The following is a 19,857-nucleotide window of genomic DNA, read 5'->3' on the forward strand; positions in this document are numbered from 1 at the left end:
GGGTCAGTTCGCTGCATAAGCATTTGGCGAATATGGCGCAGCAAAGTAAATCGTACCGTTATGGTAAGCCGATTGCGCCATACAAACAGCATGTCGTGGTTAATAACGCCAGCAATGGCTCTTCTTTCTTCAAAAAGATGAAGTCTCTTTTCGGCCGCGAGCAAAGTACCAAGAAGGCAAGGAACCAATCTGATAAGGCAAGTCTAGGCCAAGGAGAGGATAGCTTGCCGAGAATTCCCGGTGGGTTTTTCGCTACCGATGATTCAAGGGTGAAAGTCGTTACAACTGCAGGTATGCTCCAGCGATCTGAAAACTCATCAGCGAATGTGACTCAGAGCATTTATGAAGAGGAATCTAACGATGAGTCTGAAATCGTCAATACATCCAATGCGAAATTAGCAGAGTTTTTCAGCAAAAAGGGCGATCAGCCACTGACAGACATCGAGATGGAGGGAGTACTGTCACTAATGAAAAAGGCAAGTCGAACCGCTACCGCCCGCAAACGGCCTTTGATCGCAACAGATTTTGATGACTCTACTACAGTAGAGTCGTCCCGAGTGTTGAGAAGTTCTAGAACTCCGTCCATGGCTGCGACTTATAATAAGGCGCCCTCTTTTACACCTGGATATGAAGACTCAGTAGGCTCCCAGTCGTTAGGAAATGCAAGCCTGCGGTCTACTTCTTCAAGAAGGCGAGTATTCGATTATTCGAGTTTCCCAACGCCTTATAAAACTGTCGTTTATAAGTACAGTGCAGCCGATGGAAATAGATTCGGTAGCACAGCAGTTCCTTCTGAAGCCCCATCCAATGAGCCAGGTCAGCAAGCAAACTCTAATAATTCATCCGTACAGAGGCTAAGCAACACGGCGTCAGCATTAGTGTCTCTTTTGGGCGGGAAAGAAAGCAACAAAGATATTCCATCGCTTTGCTCGAATCCGTACTCATCCTATATTGAACCGATACGTCAATACAAGAAGAAGGTCTCTACAATTCTTCCAAGGCCAGATCCTGCACAATCGAGTAGCTTAAGATCTGAAGCTTTGGAAAAGATACAAGATGCGAAGGATGAATCAAACTCACAAGTCCTGCCAAAACAACGTCAAAAAGGGCAGCAAAAACCCTCTTCAGATAAGTACAAACCAGCCAGGTCCTCTTCCCTGCGCTCCAGTATAGTTCCCGTTGAGGAAGTAAGCAAGACAGTCAAGGAAAACGGAGAAAAGCCTGCAGTACCCACTGCCGCTCGCTTCAGCTTTTCCTTGGAGGGGATGCGCAATGAAAAGGAGCAAGCTGAAGTACGGCAACCAGACGCAACTCCGTTGCTTGATCATGCGGGAAGTGTGAACGCTCCGAAGCCAAGGCAGCGTATGACTGAACTTGGGGTGAATGAATCCGATAGCGGAAACGGGCAAGCAAAAAAGAGCGATCGCGGAGAATCGAATCATAAAGAGCCTGTCAGTCAGCAAGTTGAGGATAAATTTGACTCTCAAAGCAAGATCGGTCTCTTTCCTTCAAAAAGTCTGACACCAGAGCCTGTAAATTTCGATTTTGGTGAACCTTTGCCTTCAAATGTCGACGCTGGCCTCATTGATGGGGCCAAGGTGGAAAAATTCAAATCACTATTCGCCTTCTGATGAAGTGTGTGCACTCAAGGGATAAATGACATAGCGTCAACAATTGGTGTATATGTAGAAAGCATAATATATAATCTGCCATGATGGCGGCTAAAGGATATCGAATTCACAAGCAACCACCATTTACAGAACTTTTTGCTTAACAAAGAAAGATCTCAAATGTCTCATTTGCCACGCACAGGTAATGCCGAGCACGATCAGTTGGACTATGCTCCACCACATAGCACGGGAGTTGACGGCCTCAGAGGCGTTCCTGAACTTTGCCTCACGATCTCTAACAAGTTTCTGCTCCCTTCTGATCTCCATGACCTTCTCGTTAAGAATTTCAATTTTACTTTGCAGGGATTCAACCGTACTACGTTGCTTGGAGTCTAGCTTCGTGTCTGCACCAACTTCGAATTCGAGCTCGACCTTGGTTCTGCCTTTATTCAGCCATCTAGTGGCCTGTGGCTGAATACATATTCTGTGTTCTCCTGAGTCCAAGGCGTTAAATGAGATTTCGCCTCTTGGTGAGCCTTTCTGGTGCGAAACCCTGTGCATGTCATCAAAAGTTTCATCGATATCCACCAAAACGTCAAACTCCTGAGGAATCGCGTCCCTAAAAGAATCTAGCTTCTCATCGAAAATTTGCACATTATATCTGCCCTGCAGCAGCGTACCCTTGGATAATTCTTTGTGGAAACACTTGCGTTCTCCACCGTTCCCATAGAAATAAAAAGCACTCACTTTGGAAGGGAATACAGCCAAAAAAAAAGCCAATTGAATGAGCACAGCGCAAAGCATTCTCCCTGGATCTAGATCAATCGTTCAACCTATATTTGCTTGCGCTTGTGGATGTCAACACTCTCTGATTAGGTGTCCAAGACGTCCGACCTTCTTATTATGGGCGGGCTGAAAAATTGGCGACGCGTCAACCGCATTGAAAAATGGATTACTTTATAAAGGCGACACGACAAGAATTCAAGCAGTCAAATGACAAATCTGCTGCTTCAGGACCCGTTTGCTGTGCTTAAGGAGTATCCGGATAAACTTGCTCACATACTGGAAAATCCGTTGCGGACGGAATGCCTCCAATTCAGTCCAAGAGGTGACTACTTAGCGCTTGGTTGCGCTAACGGCGGAGTCGTCATCTACGATGTTGATACCCATCGGCCAGTTCAATTCCTGGGAAGCAAGCTAGGCGCTCATATAAGGTCTGTGCAGTCTGTTTCGTGGTCCCTGTGCGGCAGATATATTTTATCGGCCGGGCAAGATTGGTCTGTCAAGTTGTGGGATCTGGGAGCTCCCGAACAGCCACTGAAGCAGATCGCGCTGCAGTCATCTGTGTGGAATTGTCAATGGATTGATTCAGATGTATTTACCTGCATTGCCACGGCGGTTGAGGAAGACAGAGCGTTTATTATTGATTTCAGAGATATCCCGAAAGTCAGACCATTGGGCGTCTCCGATGGATCTGGTTCAGCGACAAGCCAGGGCTACGTTTTGACCTCCGTCGTTCACAGCAAATCTAGAGAGGTTGTCGTGACGGGTACATCGAAAGGCTGGATAAACTTCTATCGCCTTTGTGGTAGCGAAGAGTTTGAGCTGATCAAAAGTCTGAGGATCGCAAACTCGAATATTAAGCACTTAATCGTTTCACAAAATGGGGAAAAGTTGGCAATAAACTCCTCCGATAGAATTATTCGACAATATTCTTTAAATATCAGCGAGGACACATCGGCGGTCGAGGTAGAATTGGAGCACAAGTATCAGGACGTTATAAACAAATTGCAATGGAATAGCATTTTTTTCGGCAGCAAGTCTGCAGATTATCTGGTAGCGTCGACCCACGGATCGTCCGCGCATGAATTGTATCTTTGGGAGACCCACTCAGGAACCCTGGTACGGGTTTTCGAGGGAGCAGAAGAGGAATTGATGGACATAGATTGGAACTTTTACAATATGAGCATTGTCAGCAATGGTCTGGAATCTGGCGATGTGTATGCGTGGTCTATCGTGCCTGCACCTAAATGGAGTGCTTTGGCTCCGGACTTCGAAGAAGTGGAGGAAAACATCGATTACCAAGAAAAGGAAGATGAATTTGATCAAGTGCACGAACAGGAGCAACAGCAGGAGATTGATCTGGTAGAGGAAGTGGATATCGATCTTCGGGCTCGAGAAAGGTACGATGTCCGAGGTAATGATCTACTCATACCGCGATTCACAATTCCAACTGACTACGAAAGGATACTTATAATGAAACAGGCAATGGCCCAAGATGTGGCCGAAGAATCCGCATAGTTCTCTAACCAGGCTTTACACTACTTGAAGTGCTTGTCGTTATGAACGAAGTAGGAAGGATAGAGTTCGACTACAATATTTCAACCATCTGGTGGAAGAAATATCGCTAATCGGTATAATCCTCCTTGCTCAGAGGACCAATTCATTCTGTTAATCATTTGTTTTGAGGTCAAAAAGTCCGCAAAGATTGCATGTCGGGATATTCAAATAATCCTTTCATCAGCAACACGCCTTCATCATCACCGCAGAAGACGCGAGATACTAACAGGGTGCTTAAACGACCGTTTGGCAGCTCTTCCTCATCCCTGTTGTCTTCTCCAATTAGACAGGGAAGGTCTGCTGGCAATGTTGTCTATGCGGATCGTTTCATTCCCCACCGAACCGGAATTGACTTGAATGCTTTGGTTTCCATTGCTAGTACCGCGAATCTTCCCCCACTCGCACCATCTGTCAATGATGATCAGCTGGAGTTGCAGAAGGAGATTCAAGCACATGAAACCTTCGACGCTGTATTGAAGAATGAGCTGTTCGGCGAGAAGCTGGTGCGGGATACGGTCGGCAACGAGAGCAGCATAGAGCGCATAACAAATACCAGACCTCCTACAGTTGATTTTCAAGGGCATTCTGATCAGAGGAATGATGTGCAGGAAGATGCTCCGTTCGGCGACCTTGAGCTTAATTCAGGCCCGGCTACACCTCGTCGGATTCATACACGTAATGATGATCACAGACCGTCCAGCAACTCTCTTCGAGGTGCAAGCCTGCTCACTTACACTGAAAGCATGGGTGCGAGGCCATCCACTGCATCCCTAATACAATCTCAAATACATGACTCTCTATCGCCAGTGCGCCCCGATTCGGAGAGGTTCCTTCAGTGGCCAGGTAAGAAGTTTAGAAATATCGTGAAGATTCCTTACCGTGTATTGGATGCGCCATCGCTTGCGGATGATTTCTACTATGACCTAGTCGATTGGTCGTCTACCGACATGCTCGCCGTGGCTTTGGGAAAATCGATATTTCTTACAGACAACATTTCCGGCGATGTTATTCATCTATGCGATACCGAGAACGAGTATACAAGCTTAAACTGGGTGGGGGCGGGCTCTCATCTAGCTGTAGGGCAAGGAAACGGTTTGGTCGAAATTTACGACGTCGTGAAGAGGAAGTGCATCAGAACTTTATCTGGACATATAGATCGTGTGGCTTGTCTTTCGTGGAACAATCACATTTTGACGTCAGGTAGCCGAGATCGGCATATTTTGCATAGGGACGTTCGAATGCCCGATTCCTTTTTCGAACGTATTGAGACTCATTCGCAAGAAGTCTGCGGTCTCAAATGGAACATTGATGCTAACAAACTGGCATCTGGTGGAAATGACAACATGATTTACGTATATGATGGAACATTATCATCACCGGTTTTGAAATTTGAGGACCATACGGCGGCCGTTAAGGCCTTAGCGTGGTCCCCACACAAACGAGGTATACTGGCATCTGGTGGCGGCACGGCAGATAGACGCCTGAAGATCTGGAATGTGAATAATGGAACAAAAATCAACGATGTAGATACCGGGTCGCAAGTCTGTAATATGATATGGTCCAAGAATACAGATGAGATTGTGACCTCGCATGGGTACTCAAGGTATAATTTAACATTATGGGATTATCCTACGATGGATCCAGTTGCGATATTAAAAGGACATAGTTTCAGGGTATTGCATCTTACTCTATCAGATGACGGTACCACCGTAGTTTCAGGCGCAGGCGACGAAACTCTGAGGTACTGGAAAGTATTCGACAAGCCGAAGACAAAGGCTAAGCCGGACTCCTTAATATTTGAGTCGCTTGGTCGAATAAGATAGCTTCAACAAACAGCCAGGATGTATTAAATAGACTAAATAATATAGGCTTTAAAAACAAATTAAGGTCGAATCTTAGCTTAATTCTGCAAATCAATTAGCCAACTATTCAAAACCTTGTCTATGCTGATTGGGAAATCTTCAGACTCCCAACCTTGCATGCAATCCTCAAGATTAATGCTTTTCATGTTTTGCATGTGAACCGATCCAGCGGCAAAGAATTTGGAGTTCTTCACGGCTTTGATTTCCTCTTCGTTTTTCTTAAGCAAATCCTCGTTAATCTGCCACACCTTTTCTTTTAAATTCTGGATTAGAAGAAATTTATACAAATCTTCATTACTCCATAAGGCCGCAAGCTTCGATTCGATAAGCGTCAGTACACCCTCCACCAAAGCGTATCTGAAGAAGCTCGGACTACTATTGATGACGTCCCGCATATCATCATCAATAGTCTGACGAGAAGGTGTCAAAAAATTCTCCGTTTCTAAGGTTTTGCATGGGCTATGAAATAGATCGCTTATGATCACAAACAAATATTGCATGACAGTGGAACCCCTTGTGTACCAAGCATATTTCTCGATATCCGCCTGAACTAGCCGCTTATGTGTTTGAAACAGTAATAGCAAAGATAGCTGTACGACTTCTTCCTTAAACGTTTGTCTTATCCCTAAAACGCTTGTAACATCTATTGACTCAAAAGATGTGAGCTGGTTGCTTGTCTTTTGTACAAGCTTATCTTCTTGAAATTGAAGACTTGACAGAGCAAAAAATCTCAAATGAAGTCGATACAGGAACACCAATAGGGTACTTGCGAAATAAGCTTGATGCACTGGGAAATTTCTCTTAAGAGACAGATTAATATCCTGTACGTCGTCATATAGCGAGGCGATCTCCGACTCCCTAGAGTTTAATTCTTCCCGGGGGATCTCCGTGACCGAAGTCAACTCCATTACTTTGCGCAAAATTTTATTGATTTTACATCTACCCACAGTATACGATACTGGGAAGTCATAATTAACATCACCGTTCGTGTCAGGTAGAGGAACGGCTTCTATCAACGCCGACGATGTGGAGAATGGAAAGCCGCGCACCACGGATGACGACCCTTCGATATAGAGGAGCAGATTCCATGTGAGCTTGCACTCGATAGATGTTGTGTTTGGGTCTTTGTGTAGGCCCAATTCCTGACCCATTCTTACCAGCATCGATGAATAAGCGGCCGCATCGACCATGTTTGGATCAATAACAAAATTCACTACGGTGAAAGCTTGCAGCGATTCCAGCTGAGGGATGAAAGGGAACTCGACAATATCCAACAGATGCCGAAATGCTTTGTAGTAGTTATTGCAGAGCAACAGGTCCGGAATGATGCCCGATGCCACTGCCGAGTACGACGAACAGAAGAAGACAGCCATAACAATCAAAGTGCTGCCCGCATTAATCACTGCTTGTGACCTGAGCGATTCGTATACTTCTGTGAAGGCGTTAAGGACTCTCTCACGGCTTATAATGGGCAATATTGGATGTACTCGTTCAAAATAGGTGTCGGCATGGCTCAAACCAGCTGCCTCTGATTCGGGTAGAAGTGCTAACATTTCCTTAATGTCTCGTAGAGGACTTATCGATCTGTTAAACTTATGAATCTCGTTTCTTGTGAATGCGCTAGACAGCGCTGTCTTGTCGTATCGATCAGTACTGAGTATCTTCTCATTGATCGTGCTCGCAAAGAAAGGATAAAAATACTTTGGTTTGTAGACCACTGAATTTCTGGCAGTCCTCTTTATGCCTTGTGATGCGACCTTTGGGCTGCTCACACTCAGCAGATCCTTTGAGAAGCCATAGATGCATTGCTCAGTTTTTTTTAAGGCGACACAGGTAGAGCAGGGATGGCCTTTGTCACATCTCAGTTTATGATCGTAGCAGTATTTGCAGGATTTGATTAGTCTTCTCCGTGTAATTTTCTGCCCCGACATTCGCTACAGTCTCGCTATCTTTGACATAATGTTGAACACTGACCGTTGTTGTGAACACTAGCTACAGACAATGGCTTTCTTTTCAGCCGTTAGCCAGTCTTCTAATTCTATCTAGCTGGCATACCGTTGTAGCTGATGATGTAAACGACAGAGAAAGGAAGTCTTAAGAACAGATCATGTGAGACCATCATAATCTGGATCGACGCCAGGACGAATAAACGATCCTGCAGTTCTTTCCTAGGAACCTTTCAAGTTTAAATTTGTAGTACATACCGCGTAGTGCATTGTTATATCCAATGAAGTTAGCTTAGAAATGCATCTCTTAGCTCTTCGGCCAGGTAATCGGCCTCCGCTTTGAAGTTTAGCGAATGGAGATTGGCGACAGTGTATCTTATTCTACTCTGATTATTGTAATTGTCCTCTCTTGCCCTGATCCTGAAATCGTACTGATTCATCTGTATGCTCTGAGTCGTATCGGTGAACGCTTTTGCATCGACGTTTTTCAAAGCTACCAACTCATTAGCATCAATTCCCAGGAGCTGCTTACCCTGGTCGTTGAACATAGTTATCCACATTCGACCGGTCTCGTCGAGGATGGAAAGCGTGAGCATGTATCTCCAATCGGGAGCTTGATTGTTGGTGTCGCATCTCTCGCATCTCCAGGTACCATCAGGCTGTTCGATCACTTTCTTGTTACAATTGTCGTTGATACAGGCTGGATAAGCAAAGTTATCGACTTTCAGGAAGCTGACAGCTGCCTTAACATTGAAGAAGTCACCCTTCTCGCTCCTGCCCAGGTTTTCGTTCTGGGCTGCAGCTATGGTAATACGTTGCGAGATGAATTTAGCCAAGTGCGCTCCGGACGATACTGCACCGGGTTCCTGCTTCAAGGATGAGAAATTCTCAGTGTGGCCCTTGGTATCGTACCACCCCTTCAAAGTATAAGCCTCAGGGACCTCTGGGTTCGGGATCATGGTACTAGTAAACCCCATCGATAGAGACTTGCCCCCAAAATCCGTAACTCTGATACCTTTGAAAGCAATAACTGAGCCCTCAGGGAGATTGAAGTCGACAGCTTGTTGATTCCAAAGACCGACGGTGATCGCGTAACCGGAGTCGTCGACAATTTCGATATCACGACGATCGAACTTCTTGCCTGCTTTCGATGTTAGTTCGAATTGTGGGCTGACGGTCTGGATTATGCCTACAACATCGACGGTGGAGTTTGCTTCCTGGTTCTGTATGGCACTTAATTTGGTGAAGTTGAAATGAGTCTTTGGAACATTGTTTTCGTCGTAACATTCCTCCACCACGGTGTCACGATCCATGCTCAACTCGTAGGGGTGAGTCAAATTCGTGAATTGAGGCTTGGCAGGCTGTAATCTCGCCTTCGACACATAGTAGACCCTGCCCTCTTGCAAGATTTCGTTGAACTTAGTTGCCATTTCGTTGAACGCCGTAGCTCTTATTTCACCTGAAGTATCCAGGAAGTTGACATTGAACAGTTTGCCCTCTCCCTTTTGGTTATGCCAGGTCTTGATGTCACCTTTGTAGGAAACTCTGGCTTTGATAGTCCACATATTCTGGTATGGAGATAACTGCTCAATAGCAAAGATAGGTTTAGATTTCTGAGACGAAGAACCAAGAGTGTTGGGCTGATTCTGTCTGTCAAACTGCTGGTTTTGATCAGATTGTGGAGCCTTCTGTACTTGAGGTGGCTGTGGAGCTTGCGCCGGTGCTGGTGCCCCGGGAGTGACGGTATCCTTTAAACTTTCATCAGGATGTTCAGCGAAATACGCATCCAAGAATTCACTCGCCCCGTTGAAAAGCTCAAGTCCAGATTGTACCAACTCGAAGTCGTCAACCAACAACACATATTTCTTCCTCTCCCTCACAATCGCCGGCTCAGCAACTGTAACACGGATCACATCTCCTCGTTGTAGCTCCAAAGACTGAAACTTAGAAGCAGCCTGATTTCTCAGCAATGCTTTCATGTGATAAACCCCGTCAGAGATCATGATAAGGTTCTTCCGATTACTGTTTGTAGACTCGGATTTCCTGGTGTTATAAACCTGGTACACTCCGCCATTAGGGTTGTCGAACCGCTGCTGATTCGTGAATATTTCACGGAAGTCTCTGTTAGACAACCGAACGCTAGTCATCTTCTAGTTCTTCAGTCAATCTATGGTCCAGAACCTCTGCCTGGTTGTCCCAGAGTGTTCTTATAAGTGGTGGCGATTATTTTACTATCTACGCGTCTCACTTAAACGTTTCGCGTGTCACATCACATCAAGGCCATAGAAGCAGAGGTAACGGAAGAGGTCCTGCTGAGGATCAGGACGACCATGAGCGAGGTTCAGAGAGTTCCGGTATGCCACATACAACACGACTTCGAGGTGTCCATCTCGGAAGAGGGAGAGAACGGTCGGTTTTACATTAATGTAGACAAGTCTTTGAACGAAGTTAAGGAGTTTACAGTAGCTGTTTCAGAGGAGGGTACAAAATTTGACATTTCTGATGGGAATGGCTTCCAGAGAGTGGATCGGCATTTGTACAGTGCAAGACTAGATGGGAACGAGTATCGGTTTCGTACAATGGACGAAGACTATACAGGTGCCGCAGCACCTGATGAAGACATTGAGTGGACAGCCATCGATGCAATAAACGTTCCGAAGCTCCGCTATGCATTAGGAGACTCCAAAGGCAACTGTCGCGTGTATGGTGGAACACTTCAGTTAGAAAGGGAGCTGAAGGAAGCCCATCGGGGCGAAATTAGTTCGCTCAAATTCTTCCCTAGCGGTGAAGTTGTGCTCTCAGGCTCCGCTGATATGCAACTCAAGTTGTGGTCAGTGCTGGATGGATCTTGTCCGCGCACTTTTGCGGGCCACAGGTCGGCTGTAAGTGCTACATGTCTGATAGACCGGGGCAGAAATTTTCTGTCCTCCTCGACTGATGGGACCATCAGATTATGGGAATGTGGTTCTGGTGAGACGTTGAGCGTTTTTTCAAGAAGGGAGGATAGCAGCGATGGTGTAAACTGCATGTGTCTACGGGCAACTTGCCGGGGTGAAGCGTCAGATATGGGCGAAAATCCGCTCGAATTTGGAACGTACGGAAAACATGTCCTCGCAGGCCACTCCTCTGGTGTCATGACGCTTCACGACGTTTTTACCAAGGAACAGAGTTCTCAAATACCTAGCCACTTCATGTCCTCCTGTAATACGTTGACATCGGATCCAAAGAGAGACGAGTATGTGTACGCAGGTTACCAAAACGGAGCATTAGCTCAATGGGACCTGCGGAACTTTTCGAGCCCGGTTTCTTCGGTCTATATTAATGAGGGGACGCCTATCAATCATATTTACTGTGAGTCAAATGAGCTCTACGTATCTTCTGGGTTAGATACAAGCCTGATGTTGGATTTGACTGCGGACAAGGGCTTTATAAGATCCGATCTACCGACGTTTTTAGTCTCAAATGACTGCAAAGTTGCCCAATACACATCGACCCCAGATCGAAAGCACATAATTGCAGTAGGAGACTGGGGCTTCTGCGGTAAATACGGAATTCACTGGAGACAGACAGAGAGATAAAATTAACCTTGTATAAATGTCACTTGACTGTAGTGTCTTCAAGCAATTTTCTCATCTTTAGTTTAGCGATGCGTCCATTAGCTGAAACAGCACAGAACTTAATGAATTAGGGAGAGGAGGTTGCTTCGAGCCATTAAGTATTATGTCCTCCCTCCAGTCTGAATCGATATCAGATGCTGCGGTGACGAATGATGAGGTTTTGGAGATCTTTTTTGATCAAGCGTTTGTGCCGCAAGCATTCGTCGACATACTTCTGACCAATGCGGCAGCGCATGGATTAAGTGATGCTCAAGCTGTCTCATCATCTTTACTATCCCGGTTGGATTACTATACGAAGCACCTTACAAAAGAACTTGAGTCTACTATCAAGAAATTGGAGAATCTCTCAGAAGCACTTCCAACAGCATGGGCAACCGACGATTTAATCGACAGTACTGATGGCAGCTCACTGTCCAGAACGAATTTAGGAAGACCCTCTAAATTGGAATATTATTTGGATACCCTGGGGAGTGCAGTTAGGGCAATAGATGGTGATTTGACTAAGATAGATACCCAAATGGTAGAGATAAACGATAAGTATTCAGGTAGCAGGGAAATCGCAGAAAAGCTTAGGAAACTCGAGCTGATCAAGGGAAGACTCGAGAAAGCTTCGCAGAATTTTCTCACACTTCAGAGCTTTTTGGGTATCTCGGTGGCTTCCGACACCAGTAAGGACACTGATTCTCAGTTGACAATAAGCGTCGCTGAACTCAAATTGTCCCTGAAAACTCTGGAAGAGACGATTGATCAATCTTTACAAGATTCTTTAAATAAAGAGGGCTCAGAGGAGAGGAATCAAGAATTACTGGACAAGATTGATTTATTTATCAGTTTGAAACCACTCTTCAAGGGACTGGACAACTTCCATCCCGCTTACGCACAATTTGCCCAGAATATTGGAACTAAGGCCCAGAACTATCTAAGAGCGAAGGATTTAGGCGAGAAATTGACCTTGCAAAATCGATAGTGGAATCTTAGGAATAGTTAGTACTCAAAAGCGGGCATTAAGCCGTGGAAGGTCAATTGTCTTCTTTGGACATGGACTCCATATTTAAGCCTATAGGCTTGTAAATGATGATGTCAAACTTTTCGTTGCGATGTATTCCTTCCTTTTTAACCAAAACATTAAATACCTATAATGACGATCAAATATACTATTACATGAATCCTAGTCAAAATAGAAAATACAGATGCCATACATTAATGCTTCATGAATATCTTTCCATATAAAACCCAATATAGGACTACTCACTACTCATCCCGGAGTTAGGAGTTCCATCCCTTTCTAACAATGACTCTTCATCTTCGTAATTACGCTTATTAGATGACCGAGTGAATTCGAAGGTGACAATATACTTAATTCCACGAAGGAGCCTACTTGGGAATATTTTCAATATCCATTCGTCGGGACAGATTCTGACCAAGGCACCAACAGGTATTGAAAGTGAGCCCAGTATGATCGCCGCAGCCCACATTGCAGGTGTTTGACGCGCAACAGAGAACGCAGCTCCACCGAAAAACATAATTAAAGTCTGACAGCCTCCAATAAGGATCATAATTCCAATGAAGTATCCATTTCTGAATAGATCCTGGAAGAAATTCAAATTCGTCTTGCTTATCCTTTGTCTCCAGTTCGATATACCATCACCTTCGTCTAGTTTTCTAGAAACAAAAAGAGTGAAGAACTGTAGCCAGACAAAGGTATTGAATATACAGGCATTCAATTGCTGCTGTTCATGGCCACTGAGGGAGTCCTTTCCTGGGAAAAACAATACATGACCATTGAAGACCAAGAAAAATGTTACAGCCAGTTGCAAAGTTGACTGTATTAATATCATCTTCCATGTCGAGACAGAGATCAGAGGCGCAAAGCGACCCAAAGGCTTGCGATTCATAATCATTGGATCTGGCTTATCAGTTGCCAAGGCTAAAGCGGCCAAGGTATCCATGATAAGATTAACCCATAACAACTGCACTGCCGTCAAGACGGATTTATCTTCCATTGAAGAAATGGAGGAAACAAAGGTCAAAATAACTGCAGTTACATTTACAGTAAGTTGAAACTGAATGAATTTTTTAATCGACAATGAGACGCACCTACCCCATTTAATCGCGTTACCAATTGCTGAAAAATCGTCCGTCATTAAAATAATGTCGGAGGCCTCCCTTGCAACCTCTGTACCCGAAATACCCATCGAGAAACCGACGTCAGCAAGTTTCAAAGCAGGTGCATCGTTGGTACCATCACCCGTTGCAGCAACTACTTCCGACATCTCCTTCAATGACTTAACCAGTAATCTTTTGTCCTCTGGAGACGACCTTGCCAACACTTTTAACTTTGGTGCTATGCGCATGCGTTCCTTTTTACTTAGTTTCCGGAACTTTGGACCTTCCATGGCGCTATCCGGATCCCTTGCAGATTCTTCAGAAAGGATATGACAGCTTTTCGCAATCGCCTTCGCGGTTATTATATTATCACCTGTAACCATCTTTACCGAAACACCGGCTCGTTGACATTGCTCAACGGAATATTTGACACCATCTCTCAAAGGATCCGCTATGCCGACAATACCATCAAGAACGAAGCCCTTTTCCTCATCATCCAATCTGTCATCGCTGGAGCCTCCTCTATCAGGGTTGAACGTTGCACCAAAAAGCTTTTCTTCTGAGGCAATACTGGAGTCATTATCATCACGCAGATCATCCGGCGGCCAGGACCTACATTCAACAAAATCCTTGTGGGCCAAAGATATAGCCCTTAATGCCCCAGAGGCCAGTGATCTTATCTCATCAGCGATATCTTTCTTGGAATCTTCTGTAATCACTTCAACTTCATCATCTATATTCCTTCGGTATTGGCATCTGCTGAAAACAATTTCAGCGGCGCCTTTGATAAAAACCCTGTAGCGATCCGAGTCTTCATACTTGACCACAATAGCGCCCCATTTTCTTGAGCTTTCGAACTCTATGACCTGCACGATTCTCTCGATGTTAAAATTTGACCTTGTATTGCGACGCAGCTCTTGGATTGTTTTCATTCCAAGGGACTTCCTAGCGAGCCCGAGTAGCGCTGTCTCTGTCTTGGATCCAATGAAAGGCTCTTGTCTGCCCTGTGGTAGCTCATTGTCGTCATTGTCATCACTAGTAGCACAGGGTTTGAATTTCCCCAAGGACTTAGATTTAATGTTGTTGAGACGAGCAGCGAATGGATTTGAGTCACTTCTTCCCTCCAGGGTATTGTCGTCTTCATCCACGCTATCGCCGCGGTATGCTTTGTTTTCGAAAGCCGTCGAATTCAATGCAATGTTCGCTAAAATATCTTTTCTCAGCTCCGAAGAACATTCATTCTGAAACACTCGGCTTGAATCTTTACTTCTCTCAGTCCCGTCATCAATGAAATGATGATTTCCCAAAAAGCCTCTGACTACTGTCATCACGTTTTCTGTCAAAGTACCGGTTTTATCCGAGCATACCGTAGTCGCAGAACCCATTGTTTCGCACGCACTCAAGTTTCGCACCAAATTACCATCTTTAGTCATTCTTGTTGTTGCAAAAGCGAGAGCCAAAGTGACGGCAAGAGGCAAACCCTCGGGAACCGCGACAACGATAATCGTCACTGCTGTGATAAAGATGTTCATGAACTTAGAGCCTCTCTCAGCCGGATTCAGGTCGCCATATTCATCACCATCTTTGATGTGGACCAAAAATCTTATAAAAAGCACAACAAACAACAAAATCGCGGCACTGCAACCGTAAATTGATATGCTGTCGGATAACTCGTTCAACCTCTCCTGCAAGGGCGTATTCTCTGGCTCATCACTCAGCGACATCATTGTCTTACCGTGCCTAGAGTTCTCGCCCACCGCCGTGACGACTGCTTTCCCTAAACCGGAGAGCAGCTTGGATCCCGATATTAGCAGGCAGTTGGGCGCCTCGTCCACATTGTTCGTGTATCCCTTCCAAGCTGTCGCCAGGGAAGCCATCTTTAGTGCATCGGACTCACCAGTGACCGATGATTCATCGACTTCGCATTTGCCAGCGACTAAGACACAATCTGCCGGCACAACGTCCCCCGTTTGTAAATTTATCAGGTCTCCAACAAGGAGATCAAAGACGGAAATTAGAATCTTCTCACCATTTCTAATCACGATGATCCTCCGATTCTCCTTCTTACGGTTCAATTTCATAAACTGCAGCTCCTTTTGGTAGTCATTGATAGCTCCCACAAGCACCACCACCACAACAGCGATCATGATAGCTACACCTTCGATCCAGTCCACCTTTGTGATCTTTTGACCCTCCGGATCGTATTGCGGCGGTTGTCCCCAAAGCTCATACAACCCCAGAGCAAACGACACGATCGCTGCTGCCGTCAGCAACAGCATCGTCTTATCATTAATACCTTCCCATACAAGCTGAAGAAAAGTCTTCGCAGGTCTTTCTCGAATCCTGTTATCGCCATACTTCTTATACCGAGGGGTCTCGTAGTAATTCTTCCCCTCCATTACAATACCCTCCTCAGCGTCGGTCTCCAGATACTCATACAACTTGGAAGGATCATGTTTGAACACTTTATCGAACGCTTTCAAGCTTTTTTCCTCATGTAGTTCCGCAAGAGACTCTATCGAAAGCACAAACTCGCTATTTCCAGCATCTGTACTCTCACTAGCACCATTCAGCGTCCTATTCGACAACTGATAATCCATATCACCGCTCTGCCGATCCGCATCCTTGCGGAACTGCTGCTGATCTGCCATTTGCGAGCACACAGATCAATATTTTACGCTACTTGCAATCACTTCCCGATCAACTTTAAATCAGTAAAATATCGTCACCACAGCCTTCCAATTAGCTCTCGAGACCGTTTTTCCCAATCAATCCTGCAAACCGGAATATTATACACTTTCTCTCAGATCAATCACTTCCGACTCAGGCTTATCATAAAGCACATTCCTTACAACTTAGCAAATTACTACGTCAAGAGATCAATATGACGCCGATGCTCTTTCGGATATCAGAACCCTGAAGAAGGAGGCTTAGCTAGATGAGAAATTTTGACAGAAATTCATGGCAAGAAAAATGCTCGTACATAAACTGCTTGCTAATCAGGCTTACTAGCCGCATTACTTGTAGAATCGAGGCCGGGGATATGCTTTAGCCTCGATCTTGCGACGGGGTGCCAGAACGTAGGCCGTCTCTTTGCACCTGTAAAGCCGCTTGTTTAAGCCTCTGCTCGTAGCTTGAGTTCGTTGAGGGCGACCGATTGCAAGAGAATGCTTGCTTGAAGAGTTATCGGCGATCAGGACCAGGGTCCAAGTGTGACGTAGAGATCCAATGGCTGTTGAACCTGTGCGAATCAATGTTACCATGAGTGAGGATGGAACGGTGACGAATGCGTTGGTTTTTAGTCTGAAGGACATCAGACGATTGAGAGAGCAAGGTGTTTGCGGTGTTCTCTCTGGTAGTCTGCCTACGATTGCACAGCAGAATGTGTTTCTGTCTGTTCCTTTAAGGCTGTCTGCTGAAGAAGCTGTGTGGTTGCTGGAGAAAGGCTACGCTAGGGCGAATGTGAGTAGACCCACCGCTATTAGCGAGACGCTACAGGACGAGAGTTTGGCCAGCGAGCTATCGGAGAAGGCAAAGTTGAGAGTGGAGGAAGAGTTTGAGCGACAGCGAGTCTACAAAAGGGAGCAGCACGCTTTGAAGTTGCGAAAGCTTGGGATCGAGGAGAAACATAGGGACGAAGATGAACATTTGCTGGAATCCTCGCTGTTCTACGAGGTCATGAACGATTCCACAATACTGCGAGATGGGAGCGGAGATGCCGAAGATTTGGTGGATCGCTTGAAGGCGAAATACTCTCAGGACGGTAACTTCAAGGTGTTCCGCAGCTTGAGAAGCCACGGTTTGGTTGTGTCACCGGGCGCGAGATTTGGCGGAAAGTTCATCGCCTATCCAGGAGACCCACTCCGATACCATTCGCATATGGTGGTCAGCTCGCCGCTTGACTACAGAAAAGATCCGATCGAGTTCCGCGATATAATCAACGGATCCAGGCTGTCAACTACCGTTAAAAAGATATGGGTTCTGAGTGGCATCGACACACAGGAGAGGCAAGAGGAAGAACAGGTCAAGTTCTTCTCGATCGAATGGGCGGGGTTCGGTTAAGGTGACGTATGTACAGTCTATCTAGCTCCAGTACCGAAGAATTTGTTGAACCCGACCAGCGTAAACCGGTATCTGACATCTCCTCTGTCCAGTCTGGTCAGACCTTCGTGGATGCCGGCTTCCGAGACATCGATGGTTTCGACCCAAGGCTTGAAACCGTGCTTGGCCGCTAAGTCGAGCAGCTCGATCGCCTCCTGTCTAGAACCCAGCTTGGAGACACCGATAGAGCAGCCGCTTCTGATGAAGGTGAATGGTTTAAGGTCGAAGCTTTCGTTCTTTTCGGGCAAGCCGACAGAGAGCAGTTGGCGGTTCACTTTCAAGACGCTGGCGAAAGCGTCAAGATCCAAAGCCGTAGTCGAAGACGCACAGTTCAAAATCAAGTGAAAACTATCGGTCAAGCCAGAGCTCCAGTTCTCATCCTCCCCGGTAGCGATGAAGGAATCGGCGCCCATTTTCAAGGCATCCTCCTTCTTCTCGCTTGACCGGGAGAAGGCCGTAACGTGTGCTCCAAGTGCTTTGGCGATCATGACCGCCATATGTCCCAGACCACCGATGCCAATGATCCCGACTCTAGGGCTCTCAATCCCTTCGATGCTACGCTTGATCGGCGAGTACACCGTGAGTCCACCACACATCAATGGCGCGACATACGCGGATGGGATCCGATCGGGAATTGGGAAACAGAACTGCTCATGAGCACGGACGTGCGAAGAATATCCGCCCTGCGACACATACCCATCAGGGTACCTAGAACAGTAGGTGCCGACGCTCTTCAAACAGTACTGTTCGTTATTGCTCGAACAACGCGGACATGCCATACAAGACGAAGCCTGCGCACCCAAACCGACCCTCTGGCCTAAACTACAAAGAGTAACTTTGTCGCCAACGGCGACCACTCTGCCGATGACTTCGTGGCCTACAACCTGAGATTTGGGCCCGTAACTAGACGAGAGACAAGCTAAAGGCGCGTCCGACCACTCATTCTTCAAAGAAAACAGCTCGGAGGCACAAATGCCACAGCACTCAACCTCAATGTCAACGTCGTGTTCACCAAACTTCTTCGGTTCATACGAAGTCAACTTTGGTCGGTCCCAGTCCTTAGGATCCGTAATGGCGAAACCTTTAAATTCTCGGGGATAATCAACTTTAATTGCCATGTTTCCTAACCTTTGCAGTTTCTCTTCCTCCCAAGCACCATCGCCATTCCCAGCTCTGGAAAGACTATATTTAACAGAAACCTATGGAAGTAAGACGAGCGGAGTAGAAACTCAATTACGTCACAGATCTCGAAACGGCGAAAGATAAACACCAACACCAAGTCAAAGACACACGCAGCCGAAACCGGCAATTGAACAGTCTCACTCAGCTCAAGATTAGCTATTCCGAGATTTTTTTTCATTGGTCGTCGTCGACCAGCGAGAGCAGCTCTGAAGAAAATGCTTGGCACGCTGAGTGAATTACAGATCGTTTAAACGCACTGGAACGGAATCGTAAACAGCAATTACTCAGAGCCCGGAATATCTGCATCTCGTAATTTCCGCCACAGAGGTGGATTTATCCCTCGTTCAGACTCTGTTTCTTTTACCGCGGTCAACCTCGTTGATTTGACCGTTGAGCGAGAATTTTTTTCCCACTGTTATCGACAGCGTCGTCGATAGACGACGTAATTGACAGACGAAGAGAGACAAATGAAGCTACAGAGGATGCCGTTTGTTTTCGTTTTCCTTTTTCCAGCTAATTGTACACACGACTGTCAGTACAAACCCATCTAGTCAGTTCAAGACGACGTTCTGAACGTGCAATTTACGACTTGAACTATATAAAAAGGGTTTTTTCAATGGGTATTGTAGCTCAACTATCCTGGTTCGAAGCTTTACTCCTTGTATTAAAGAACCAGATCTTTTTTTTTAAAATCTCCCCCTACATCCTCTGATTATTATTATTTTATTATCACAGAGCAGGGCATTTGCTACAATACGAGATATACAAGCTCAACCATAGCCAAGAGATTGCCTTACTGCTTAGATAGTAAAGAAAAGGATTGATAATAATAATAATAATAATCGATTAGCTGATTGATTGAAAAAAAGTATGTTTCCCCTTTTAGGTTGAGTTGATAAACCATGTTTCTCTATTTGTTGTGCGGGCTTCCGGATTGAGCGATTATGCATCCGAAAAAAAGACGCATCCGCTTTGGGAAATCTGTAAACAAAGGACTCGAAAGCTGGACAGAAGCTTTACGAAGACCATGGTTTGTCGAACTCATTGATATAAAGTTCAAGATGGTGCTGCAATACCGAATACCTCTTGTCCT

At 45.6% G+C, this 19,857-nt stretch overlaps 11 protein-coding genes across 11 annotated transcripts; 6 read left to right on the plus strand and 5 right to left on the minus strand.

The window, feature by feature from the left end:
• Positions 1 to 32: 32 nt before the first annotated feature.
• NUP60 (FG-nucleoporin NUP60) lies at positions 33 to 1,631 on the plus strand (the record flags this gene model as incomplete). Its single annotated transcript, XM_037283684.1, has 1 exon — positions 33 to 1,631. The coding sequence occupies one exon, from the start codon at positions 33 to 35 to the stop codon at positions 1,629 to 1,631; it is 1,599 nt and encodes a 532-aa protein (XP_037139580.1).
• A 123-nt stretch (positions 1,632 to 1,754) lies between these two features.
• On the minus strand, positions 1,755 to 2,414 carry ERP1 (Erp1p; the record flags this gene model as incomplete). The annotated part of the gene is made up of 1 exon (XM_037283685.1): positions 1,755 to 2,414. The coding sequence occupies one exon, from the start codon at positions 2,412 to 2,414 to the stop codon at positions 1,755 to 1,757; it is 660 nt and encodes a 219-aa protein (XP_037139581.1).
• Positions 2,415 to 2,603: 189 nt separating this feature from the next.
• Positions 2,604 to 3,911, plus strand: SWD1 (COMPASS subunit protein SWD1; the record flags this gene model as incomplete). Its single annotated transcript, XM_037283686.1, has 1 exon — positions 2,604 to 3,911. The coding sequence occupies one exon, from the start codon at positions 2,604 to 2,606 to the stop codon at positions 3,909 to 3,911; it is 1,308 nt and encodes a 435-aa protein (XP_037139582.1).
• A 191-nt stretch (positions 3,912 to 4,102) lies between these two features.
• CDH1 (Cdh1p) lies at positions 4,103 to 5,773 on the plus strand (the record flags this gene model as incomplete). Its single annotated transcript, XM_037283687.1, has 1 exon — positions 4,103 to 5,773. One exon carries the CDS (start codon positions 4,103 to 4,105, stop codon positions 5,771 to 5,773), a length of 1,671 nt encoding a protein of 556 aa, XP_037139583.1.
• Positions 5,774 to 5,850: 77 nt separating this feature from the next.
• Positions 5,851 to 7,743, minus strand: HG536_0D04320 (uncharacterized protein; the record flags this gene model as incomplete). Its single annotated transcript, XM_037283688.1, has 1 exon — positions 5,851 to 7,743. One exon carries the CDS (start codon positions 7,741 to 7,743, stop codon positions 5,851 to 5,853), a length of 1,893 nt encoding a protein of 630 aa, XP_037139584.1.
• Positions 7,744 to 8,045: 302 nt separating this feature from the next.
• RFA1 (replication factor A subunit protein RFA1) lies at positions 8,046 to 9,905 on the minus strand (the record flags this gene model as incomplete). The annotated part of the gene is made up of 1 exon (XM_037283689.1): positions 8,046 to 9,905. The coding sequence occupies one exon, from the start codon at positions 9,903 to 9,905 to the stop codon at positions 8,046 to 8,048; it is 1,860 nt and encodes a 619-aa protein (XP_037139585.1).
• Positions 9,906 to 10,088: 183 nt separating this feature from the next.
• Positions 10,089 to 11,336, plus strand: RPN14 (Rpn14p; the record flags this gene model as incomplete). The annotated part of the gene is made up of 1 exon (XM_037283690.1): positions 10,089 to 11,336. One exon carries the CDS (start codon positions 10,089 to 10,091, stop codon positions 11,334 to 11,336), a length of 1,248 nt encoding a protein of 415 aa, XP_037139586.1.
• A 142-nt stretch (positions 11,337 to 11,478) lies between these two features.
• Positions 11,479 to 12,342, plus strand: COG7 (Golgi transport complex subunit COG7; the record flags this gene model as incomplete). Its single annotated transcript, XM_037283691.1, has 1 exon — positions 11,479 to 12,342. One exon carries the CDS (start codon positions 11,479 to 11,481, stop codon positions 12,340 to 12,342), a length of 864 nt encoding a protein of 287 aa, XP_037139587.1.
• Positions 12,343 to 12,619: 277 nt separating this feature from the next.
• Positions 12,620 to 16,132, minus strand: PMC1 (calcium-transporting ATPase PMC1; the record flags this gene model as incomplete). Its single annotated transcript, XM_037283692.1, has 1 exon — positions 12,620 to 16,132. The coding sequence occupies one exon, from the start codon at positions 16,130 to 16,132 to the stop codon at positions 12,620 to 12,622; it is 3,513 nt and encodes a 1,170-aa protein (XP_037139588.1).
• A 577-nt stretch (positions 16,133 to 16,709) lies between these two features.
• On the plus strand, positions 16,710 to 17,543 carry SEN34 (tRNA splicing endonuclease subunit SEN34; the record flags this gene model as incomplete). Its single annotated transcript, XM_037283693.1, has 1 exon — positions 16,710 to 17,543. One exon carries the CDS (start codon positions 16,710 to 16,712, stop codon positions 17,541 to 17,543), a length of 834 nt encoding a protein of 277 aa, XP_037139589.1.
• A 17-nt stretch (positions 17,544 to 17,560) lies between these two features.
• On the minus strand, positions 17,561 to 18,700 carry HG536_0D04380 (NAD(P)-dependent alcohol dehydrogenase; the record flags this gene model as incomplete). Its single annotated transcript, XM_037283694.1, has 1 exon — positions 17,561 to 18,700. The coding sequence occupies one exon, from the start codon at positions 18,698 to 18,700 to the stop codon at positions 17,561 to 17,563; it is 1,140 nt and encodes a 379-aa protein (XP_037139590.1).
• Between the last annotated feature and the right edge of the window lie 1,157 nt (positions 18,701 to 19,857).

Source organism: Torulaspora globosa, chromosome 4 (genome assembly GCF_014133895.1).
Source record: "Torulaspora globosa chromosome 4, complete sequence".
Lineage (NCBI taxonomy): Eukaryota > Fungi > Ascomycota > Saccharomycetes > Saccharomycetales > Saccharomycetaceae > Torulaspora > Torulaspora globosa.